The sequence below is a fragment of the Cynara cardunculus genome (genome assembly GCF_001531365.2).
Source record: "Cynara cardunculus var. scolymus isolate 2C chromosome LG 4, CcrdV1, whole genome shotgun sequence".
NCBI classification, from domain to species: Eukaryota; Viridiplantae; Streptophyta; class Magnoliopsida; order Asterales; family Asteraceae; genus Cynara; species Cynara cardunculus.
In genome coordinates, this window is record NC_037531.1 from 11,286,169 (window position 1) to 11,297,288 (window position 11,120).

The 11,120-nt window shown below is 29.4% G+C and overlaps 1 protein-coding gene across 1 annotated transcript; it reads left to right on the plus strand.

Moving 5' to 3' along the window:
* The first annotated feature begins 529 nt into the window (after positions 1–529).
* Positions 530–2,055, plus strand: LOC112511083 (transcription factor MYB93). The gene is made up of 3 exons (XM_025116493.1): positions 530–662; positions 861–990; positions 1,177–2,055. Exons 1-3 carry the CDS (start codon positions 530–532, stop codon positions 1,886–1,888), a joined length of 975 nt encoding a protein of 324 aa, XP_024972261.1. The 3' UTR covers positions 1,889–2,055.
* Positions 2,056–11,120: the final 9,065 nt, after the last annotated feature.

An 11,120-nucleotide genomic window follows, 5' to 3' on the forward strand; every position in this document is an offset into this window, starting at 1 on the left:
AAAAATTCACGTCACTGACTAGGTCAACAAACAATACCGAGTTTGATACCACATCAGTATGATAACCGGTTAATACTTCAACCAGTTACCTAGGTACTTAAATGTTTAAAACTTTACATCTTAGGTACCAAAATGGAAGTTTTGAAAGTACGTTACCCAAAATAGGAATCAAATTAAAATACGTTACTTTTTCATGCAATTTACCCATTTTAAGAATTAGCAAAGTTTTAAAATTTACCTATTGATGTAACAATAAATCCATTTTTACATAATGATCATAAATTGACCCCTTAATTACAACAATCTTTTAAAAAGAATGTCTACTGAAATTGTTTATTTTGGTGTTCTTTATTTTTGAACAAAAAATACGGATGTTTTATAAATAATTTAAAATATTTAATATAAAAACAGTTATAAATTTTATTATTGTAAATTATGTGGAAAGAGTAGATAAGCAAAGGTGATGTATATATATACCAAATCACCTTCTTCTATTTTTCTATCACAAGAAACCAAATATTCGAAAGAAATGGGAAGGTCTCCTTGTTGTGATGAAAACAACCTCAAAAAGGGTCCTTGGACTCCTGAAGAAGATCAAAGGCTTACTGATTACATTCAAAAACATGGCCATGGAAGTTGGAGAGCTCTCCCTAAGCTTGCAGGTAATTAGATTCATGATTCTTCGGTTTCCGATAGATTTTGTGATAGAGTTGTATATAACGGTTTTGTGTTAATATCGCAAACGTGTTAAGAACTCTTTTAGACGTTGGATTTGGTGATAATCGATTTTGTCATAAGAATAAACGTGTAAGATGTGATGTATTAGACGACTGTTTGTGAATCGGACTCTTGATTTGCAGGTCTGAAAAGATGTGGGAAGAGCTGCAGATTGAGATGGACGAATTATTTGAGACCTGATATTAAGAGAGGAAAATTCTCCGAGGAGGAAGAGAGCACTATTCTTCATCTTCACTCCGTTCTTGGAAACAAGTAATTCGTTATAACTTTTAGTTTCCAAGAAAATCAAATAAGGGTTTCATTCATTCAGTACGTTTTTTCAAGATTGAACAGAAAAACATACTGAATGAATGAAGCTTGCAAATGTCTAAGATTAAAAATATACTGACATCAATTCTTATTAATTTTTTTGTATGTTTTTTTCTTGTTTTCGCAAAGGTGGTCTGCAATTGCAGCACATCTACCAGGACGTACAGATAACGAGATCAAGAATTACTGGAATACCCATCTGAAAAAAAGGCTCATCCAGATGGGAATTGACCCAATTACCCATCAACCAAAAACCGACTTGTTTTCTTGCTTGCCACAACTAATTGCTCTAGCAAACCTAAAAGAACTGCTTGAACATACTCAATTAACTCATAACCTTCAATGCTTCAACCTTTTCCAACAACCCGCTATCGCCGCTAATAATCTGGAATTAAACGCGATGAATTTGATGCCTGCAAATCAAGAACCAAACCCATATTTTTCAAATAATTTCCAACAAGAATTAGGTCAAGAAAGGGTAGAAATGTCCAATTTTTTTCCTGTTGAAAATGCTTCTATTGGTGATGGGGGTTCTCAACCACTCCAACAACAAGTCATCGTCCCTTTCATGAATGTAAAAACAAGTGATCATCATGAAGTTGTGGGTCAGTGCCAGATGGGACAGATGAGTGACAAATCAGCATCTTCCACGTGGAATCCTCTTCCGCCATTGATGGACAGTACTACTTCAGGCAGCAACTCACAGGAGAACAGCAGCACCATCAGCTATGGTGGTGGCAGTGGCGGAGGTGGCGGCGAAGGAGGAGATTCTTTATTCAACTGGCCTGATTTTCTGTTGGAAGATTCTTTCTTGGACTATAATTTGAAAGAAATATGTTGAAATTTGGAAGTGCATCGAAAGTTGTACGTTAATAGAAAAACTAGGTCTTGAATGTGCATTGCGGGTTGTATGATATGGGGACGCTGTTTCATGCATGGCCATGCATGCATGTCATTTTTTATTTTTATTTTTGGTGTATTTTAATGCATTACGTGAATAGAAAGCCAATGACCATATGTAACGAGGTTTTTTTTCGATAAATGTTATAATCAAATATGGAGTTTACTTGTAAAATAAGTTACTGCACAATTTTTATGTTATTTCATTCGCTTTTCTAATAACTGTAAGTGTTCGGATCATTTTACACACTTAGACTAATCATATAGACGTTGCTCCAGAATAAAATAACCGTAAGGAAAAAAATCATATTAGAAAATGTAAGTAAACGTGGCTCTGATTGAGCCTCCGCAGATAATGGCACATGAACAATCATTCGATCCTCGTCAAAAATTGACCCTCAAAAGCATCGAACTAGCGATCTATATACACGAGAAAGAGCCCCTAGCTAATTAAACTTAACTTTTATTTACTAGTTAATCTAGTTCTTAAAGTTTATTTTATCGATTTCCGTATGAATTATAAGGGTTTTATAACTCGTTTAACGGGTTGTTAGTGATTTTGTATTGTTAATAAAAATCGATTTAAAAGATATTATCAATGTTGTTGTTTTTCAACTTCATTTTGTTGAAATGTACAAGATAATTTTTCTTTGGTAACGTTTTTTTTCTTTCGACATATTTCAGGAAGATAAGTTGGTTTCTTCATGTTATCAATAATTTTATCTTTTGGCCTTGGCTTAATTACATGTTTTTTTAACTGAGAGACGGGTTGAAAAAAACTTGGTTTTCTACATAAAATTTCTCCCTAGAAGCTTATTAGATAAGATCATTAAATCACAAACGAACATTCATTTATAGCTGAGCGAATAAGTTGTGAGCCTCTTAACCTTATTAAACTATTTTTTATTTTATTTTATATTATATTATTATAATAATATATTTGTGTCACTAAAAACAAAAATATAATTTTTATTGTAATTTAGTAACAAATAAAAGTATTTTATATTTTGTGGTCAATGCTTGTTTTACAAGCAAGATCGAAAATGAAATACAGGTTTTATGGTAGAGTTTGTAGACTAATAATTACGGGATCAATGCCGACAAACTTCAACACAATAATTTATTAAATATATTAAATCCCATTTTAAATATAATAAATAACCATTTAAATATAGAACAAAAGGAACAAGACAATTGTCCATTTATGTAACCTTTATATATATAATATATGAATTTATATTATTTTTTGATTACATAAATATTATCAAAATAACGTCTTTTTATGTGTTAATTACACGTGTAACCTCTTTTAACAACAATGCATGTTGGTCAATGTCCAAACTGATCAAAGTCGGACACCAAGTTTTTATTTATTAATTATATAAAATAATAGTATATAAAAAATTAATGAAAATAATAAATAAAAATGATGATGTGGCAAACAACTACGATGTTTTCTTATGGTTAAATTGGTGTCCATGACACCAGAAACATCTTTCTTGATGTGGTCACTTTAGACTATCATTTTCCATGTCGTTGCCACCAACTAACCCCACATTTTTATCATACGGCAACTCATTCACGTTGTCTATTTTATTATTATTAGAAGATATTTGTGCAATGTAACGAGATCCTTTCGATTTTAATATTTTGTTTTATTTTGTCTCTTATCGATGCTATAATATATTAATATGGTTTTGGAAAAAACGATAATGTTTTTATTTTTGAATAAAATATAAATTTAAAGATATCTCAGAATTTTATAAAAAAATATATCGATAAAATTAACTATTTAAAAGTTGTTGTTTTGTTGTGTAATTTCTTTAATTCAATTTTGTTTATTATAATTTAATTAGGTTTGATAAAGAGGTAATTTATTTTTGATTTAATAATAGAATTCTTATAAAGATAATAATTAAATATTCTGTTATATTTGAAATGAAATATTTATTCAGTATTTGATTATGTTTATCTGCAGTTAGTTACACGAATTCAAGTATGAAACTTTAATAAGTTGTATTCATGCATTATTTACTTGTAATCTTGAATTTTAAGTAATATGCATCAATAAATAGTATTTTATGTATAAAAAATAGTTTTTAAGAATTTTTATCAAATACTTTATAATATAGTATAGATTATTATTGTATATTATGAAACCAAATTTATAAAATAAAGTAAATGTTTTATATTATGTATTTTGAACGTTTTTTAGAGCAAGCGTATGATTTTGTTTCAATGGCATTTTAGAATATGCATTTCAAATGGTATTTGAATGTGTTTAGGAATTATGATTTAGTTTTAATTATATATTTCAATAAACAGATTTATTGATTATATATTTGTATTTTAATAATTGTGGCACTTACATTAATATTTTTCTTTAACGAATTCTATTCAAATTAACTAAATAAGTGGTCCATTTCAAATAAGAAAACAAGTAGAATTGATATATATATATATATATATATATGTGTGTGTGTGTGTGTGTGTGTGTGGGTGGTTGTAAGGCTTGTTTAGATGAGGGATATATATAAAGATTCTAGAGGAGAATGTGGGGGCCACTTGAAGTGTAAGTTAAAAACGTGAACAAATGGTATTCTTACAATATTAGCATTTTTGAGACATGGGTTCCATACTTTTATCTCGGAAGATGGTGTAAAAATGAGAGTTAAGATGAAAAATATATAAAAAAGATTAAATTTTTGATTACCTTTAATCCTAAATTTATCTATGAATCACGTTTGATATGGAGATTGATTTGATGCATCTCATCTTAATGTGTATCCGAGGATGAAGATAATTTTCTTACGCTTTTCATCTTAACTATCCTTTTCACCGGAACCCAACCTCATCTCATAATAACTTTTTTAAATCGATTATATATATATATATATATATATATATATATATGAAAATATTTATTTGAAAGTGGTAAATATTTGAGAAGTAAAAGTTGTGACCCTAGCCTTTATCTGGTTAACATTTGTGGCTTTGACCGTGAAGCACCAAATAATTTCTCATTTGTATGCAAAAGATAGAAGGGTGGTTTCGTAACTTTTACAAATAGGCGGCAAACGGGTTCATATGTGAACCCATGAGATTTACTTATAAACTATATGTTAATATATGAATCAGTTAATTAGTTTATATGTGAATCACACAGTTTCATATATGAATCAATTAATTAGTCCATATGTGAATCAGTTAATTAGTTCATATGTGAATCAATTAAAATAGTTCATATGTGAATTACATGGGGTCACATGTAAACATATAGTTCATATGTGAATCACATAGGTTCACATATAAACCCGTTTGCCGTTTATTTGTAAATGTTACGAAACTACACCCTCTATTTTTCACATAGCCACAATTTTTGACCAGTCAAATCCAATCTTGACCACATAAAGAGTTAGATCAGTTTTTTACTTCTCAATTATATTCACCACTTTTCAAAACAAACTTTGGTTATTATATATATATATATATATATATATATATATGTGTGTGTAAAAATCATTTTTCATTACTTTTACTTACAATATTAATATTTATGGTTTTATTTTAAGATTTAGTAGTTAGTCACAAGTTCATCGTCTATTTCATTTCTCTTATATTTTTTCATATTATCATAACGTTAAAAATGACAGAACATTATGCACCCTGATCAATTAGAACTTCTACACAACATCATAAACTGTATTATGTATATATATATATATATATATACATATCAAGATGAAAAGTTATGTGTTTTTTCGTAATGAATACTGAAGAAATACATGTATGTATATATATATATATATATATATATATAAATGGAAAAATTAATAATAAAGAGGATGACAAAGAGAGGGTTGACAAAGGCAATAGTTTGACATAAGAAACTTGAAGGAGTATCCAAGAGATGCATTCATATATAGAGGAGTTAAGAATAGATAGGGTGGTTAAGAATTTGCTTAACTTATATCACTTACAAGCAATTTAAAACCTAAACACCTACGCATTTCTTTTCTATTTATATTCCTTTCAATTTTAACATTTTAACTCTACACTTTACTTTGACTTTTTTTTTTTTCAATAATATTTTCAATTTTGACACCACATCTTTGGACTTTTTTGAGAATCTTCCCCATAAAGTTTCAATGGGAACAAGTAGCTCTTTGACATGTGTTCATTATTTGAGCTATCATATTTATTCACAAACTACTACAAACTTGGTATAAACAAAATGATAAATAAACCACAAGGTATGTCTTATTAGTTTGAGCTTGGCTCTAAAGATCAAAAGTACCAGAGGTCTCAGGTTCAAATTTAAGGAGGAATAAAAATCCCCGTGTGGCCACAGAGGTTCAAATGTGGTGACTCCAGGCTATCTGCAAAGCAGGTGGTCACCCTGGGATGGGTCCGCTCACATAACGGGTTGGATATCCAAGTTAATCAAAAAAGAAACGAAAAAGAAAAAAGAAAGTGATAAATAAAGATAATAGAGGTCGTTTACTAAACACTTACTGGGTAGATGTTTATCGGGTCAATTTCTTTACCGGTTGAGCATAGCAATGACCGAGAATCTTATTCGGTAAGACAAATATCAAGAGTCTTACCCGATAGGTGAGGGTGATAACTCTTACCTGGTAAGCGCTTAATTACCGGGTGATAGACTCTTACCAACAATCTATTTTGTTGGTCGTGAATGTTAACCAATAAGATAAGCAAAAGTAGTGAATCATGTCTATAATCGTTCGGTAAATAATCCTTCAGTGTATTTTTATTTTTGTATTTAGTTATATGATACAAATAACATCAATCACATGTTCTTATCTTTTCAGATATACCAATCAGATTATTTTTATCAAACGACAAACCCTAATTAATAATAGTTGAGATGAGTAATCGTTTTTCTACCAAATTGTTATTTATTCTGTTCACTCTTTTCTTAGAAATTGATAATCGTTCATGTCAGCTATTTCGATTAAAGTTGGATATTAATTAATGTAACTGATATGTTGTAAACAGACATATGATTGTAATTTGTTGTTTGAGTGTATAACAAAAAAAAAATATAGTTACAGTTTTGTCTCATGGGCAGGTTCTAGACAACATTCATCAGTACCCAATATAACATATATATTGACAACTATACAGTCAGAATGACAGAGACGCTAAAATTTTAAACTTATCTGCTAGGCAAGTTGCAAGGAATACTAAAAAATGAAAGTGATAGAGTAGGTTAGGATCATCTGATCTTTGGATTTTTGTTCTGTTTATTGAAATTACCATCGATTATATATCTGATCCAACCAGATTAATCTAAAATTTTGAATTAATCATGTGTACATTTCACTTAAAAATCATGAAAAAATAAAATAAATTAAAAATTGGTAATAAATTTATTTGAATATAAATAATTTAGTAAAGAAGAGTCCATTTCTTGTTGGAAAATACCACCATCATGTCTAACAACTACGTACCTCTTTATTACTATGTCGTTATGACTAAATTCGTATATGTCAATTGCGTGTTCAAATCAATCTTATTAAACAACCTAAATATTAACTACTCCTATCTTTGCTTTGTAAATCCTTACTTCTTGACTAAATGGCTGTTTTAGATGGTTACTGAATGGTTTGACGTAAAATGATTAATTTGCTTTTATAATATAGTACAAAATGAAATATAATTATTTGGTAATTATTCAGAATGAAATTAGGGTACTGAATGGTTAAATGAGACCTAAGATACAAAATCATTTAAAGGGTTTTAGAATCATTAAAAGATAAACTTTTTTTTTTTCAAACAAGATTCACCTCTTATCAATTTAGAGATTGCCTCTTAACAGAACTATTAAGAAGTAAACAAACAACCCTAACTTGGTAATATCAGAGTTTTTAGTAAATCGGTAAACGTAAAATTCAATATTCAAACATTTTAGATATTAACTGTCACTTTTTTATAAGACATGAGTTTAAATTGTATAGTATGTGTATAAAAATTGATCAAGATACATAAAAATTGACTGAATGTTTATAATTTTGATAGTTTATATTATTGACAATTTTTTTATGTTAAATGATTATTTTTTTATGTTATGTTATGTTACGTTTAATTTGATGATTGTAATATAAAAGAACATATTTAAGTTGTTTGTTAACGAAACTTATAAAAAAATATTCATTTTTTATAAAATAATATAATGCGGATTTTGAAATTTTTTATTAATAAAAATAAAGAAATATTGTTAGGCCATTGAATCGTAGAAAAAGATTCAAGTCAGTCGTCGAATTAAAAAACGGGTATTATTGAACATTTATTTCATTAAAAAATAATCAAATACTATTGAGTTTCCGCTCAATTAAAACATACCTAAGGTTCGGGCATTTGTTTTTTCAGTAATGAAAACTTGTTTTACAAAAACGTGTTTGACTTTGACCTAATTAATCGCATCATCTACCACCGCCATTAACGTAACAACACCGCCATTGATAGTCCCAAGTTTGCATCTACTTAGTTGATTTCTTGTTTGAAGACACTTTTGTTGATACTAAATTTATAACCATTTGGGTCGTGGCGTATTGGTTAAGGCTCATGAAGATGTAGCGGAAATTTTATCTTCCTCGGGTTCAAATCCTGGAGCTGACAAAGCCCTCGTGGTCATAGAGGTTCATCTGTAATGACTCTAAGACATCTTTGGTCGCCTAGAGGATTATTCGATGTGCGTAAGCTAACTTGAAAACTCACAGTTACCAAAAAAAGATTTAAAATGCCTAAAAAAATTATATCTGATACATAATCTAAAAAATGATTAATGGAGTTTTCTAATAGTACTATATTTTAACTCTATTGTTCTCACTACAACAAAATTTGGTTTATAGGACGTCCATAATCTCTAAGTATCCTAATAGACCGTTTTTTAGGACTTAATTTATAGGACCAAAAAAATTAAGCGTTCTATTTAAAGGCGTTGTAATAAGTTTATATGACGCTTTTGAATGTCTTAACAAGTTTTTTAGGACATTTTTAATTAAAAGTGTCGCATTAGCAACTTTATAGGACACTTTCTCAAAAGTGTCCTATAAACTCAATTTTTTATAAGACACTTGTTTTTATAGGACAATTTTTCAAATAGTGTCCTATAAAGTTGCTAATTGGACGCTTTATAATAAAAGTGTCATAAAAAACTTATTACGACATCAAAAAATGTCATATAAACTTATTACAACACATTTAGATAGGACACTTTATTTTTTTAGTCCTATAAACTAAGTCCTAGAAAAATGTTTATTAGGACGCTTAGAATTTGAGGATGTCCTATAAATCCAATTTTATTGTAGTGTCTTAAAACTAAAAATGACCATTTATTGTTGAGACTTTTCTAGTAACACCATATATGTATTGAGAACCTTGATAGTGTTGTAAAAAAATTAGTACGTACTCTTATTGATGAAGCGTGTATGATTACTCATATTTGGTAGATTTTGTGATGTTATCTCACCCAGAAAGTAGGTCTCAAAAACACACACACACACACACACATATATATATATATATATATATATTGATTCCATGAGTTTTAATGTATATTAAAGGCTTATGGCATTTTCTTATAGCTCCTAAATCATTTATTTTGGAGATGAAGGGATTGTTTGATTGTTTTTCATTAAGTTTTATATGGATTAAGTTATCTGTATGAATTAAGGTGTCTGTAAACTCAATTAAATTGCGTTCGTTTGTTATGTGAATAAACCATATGAATGATGTAAATGACAATTTTATCATCTAGTATTTGTTTTTTTTAACTCGTATTTTTGTATAATATTATTCGCAAATGCTCACGCGTTTTGCCCATTCATGAATGTTCATAATAAAAAAACTAGCATTTACCTTATTAACTTGAGATAAATTAGTGGTGTTTGCGGTACGATTTGGTGCGGTTTAGGATGGTTTAGGGTCAAACTGCAAACCACATTCTGAAATATGGTTTCTTGCGGTTTATGCGATTTGTACTTAACGGATTTTACGCCTACAATCCAAGAACTATAAGACTAAAACGTCACCATAAAATCAACGATAACGTGATCGTGGTCCAAACAAAATAAAAAGTTTCAATTGAGAGAGCGTCTGAAGTTAGATGAGGGCGATTAAAGTTTGAAATCGTGAATAAGGCGTCAATTGTATCAAAAATTTTAATCTTTTGAAAGATGAGACTTGAAAGTAAACTAGAACAAAAGCAAGGACAGACCCATTTTTTTTCTTCATATGGAGGTACCATATAAAACGGTTGCACATTCTCAACAAATACGATTGCACCTTTCATAAACTTAAACTTTTAGCTCACGATGGAGGGATAATACCACCTGGGTCCATCAATGGGGAGAAGCCCATTTCATGACCTAATCATGGATGTTTGCTTAAACCTAAAAGTGCTTAATGGATTATTCGTCTATAATTTATTAATATTACGGATCAAAATCCAGAAATTTAGATTACTAAATGGACAATGGATAAAATAGATTAAAAGTACTATATAAATTAGCAATTACTCTGTCTGTGTATATATATATATATATATATATATATATTGTGTGTGTATAAAATTAAAAATATGGAAAATATGTGGTGTGGTGTGGGTTGAACCGTAGTTTGATAACTTAAAACTGCAAACCTCATCGCATAATGCGGTTTGGTAAAATTGCAAACCACAAACTGTATAACGGAAGTTCTAAATGTATTTAGATGTGTGGTGTTTGCGGTTCAAAGTTTAAACCAACAATCCTAGGATGAATATCTTCAAAATCAAAATGGGCCTGTGTAGATCACTTATTGGACTTAATTATCTGTCTTTATTGGCCCAATTTCTTAAATAAAGATCCAATAGCTTCAATTAGAATAATCTGGTCAGTTACTTGTAATTCAACTATGAAATTGGCTTAATCAAATAAGTTATAAAAAGCTCACTTCGTCTTTTTAGTTCATTCAAGTGACATCGAAGACGATCGGAAGCTTCAGAAGGAAAATCAAGACGAAATCATGCAACTGTTACACATCGTAAGAAGCAAATGGAGAGACAACAAGACTATCGTCAAGAGTGACAAGTAAACAGTATAACTTTTTTTTAAGTATATAATATTTATACTAGAAGCGTACTCGCACAATGCAGCGAGATACATCGT

Excerpts from the sequence above, each read along its gene's own strand:
- LOC112511083 (XM_025116493.1), top strand. The coding sequence starts at position 530 with ATGGGAAGGTCTCCTTGTTGTGATGAAAACAACCTCAAAAAGGGTCCT. Across the intron at positions 663-860 it reads AGCTCTCCCTAAGCTTGCAG|GTCTGAAAAGATGTGGGAAG; the intron begins GTAATTAGATTC and ends CTTGATTTGCAG. Across the intron at positions 991-1,176 it reads CACTCCGTTCTTGGAAACAA|GTGGTCTGCAATTGCAGCAC; the intron begins GTAATTCGTTAT and ends GTTTTCGCAAAG.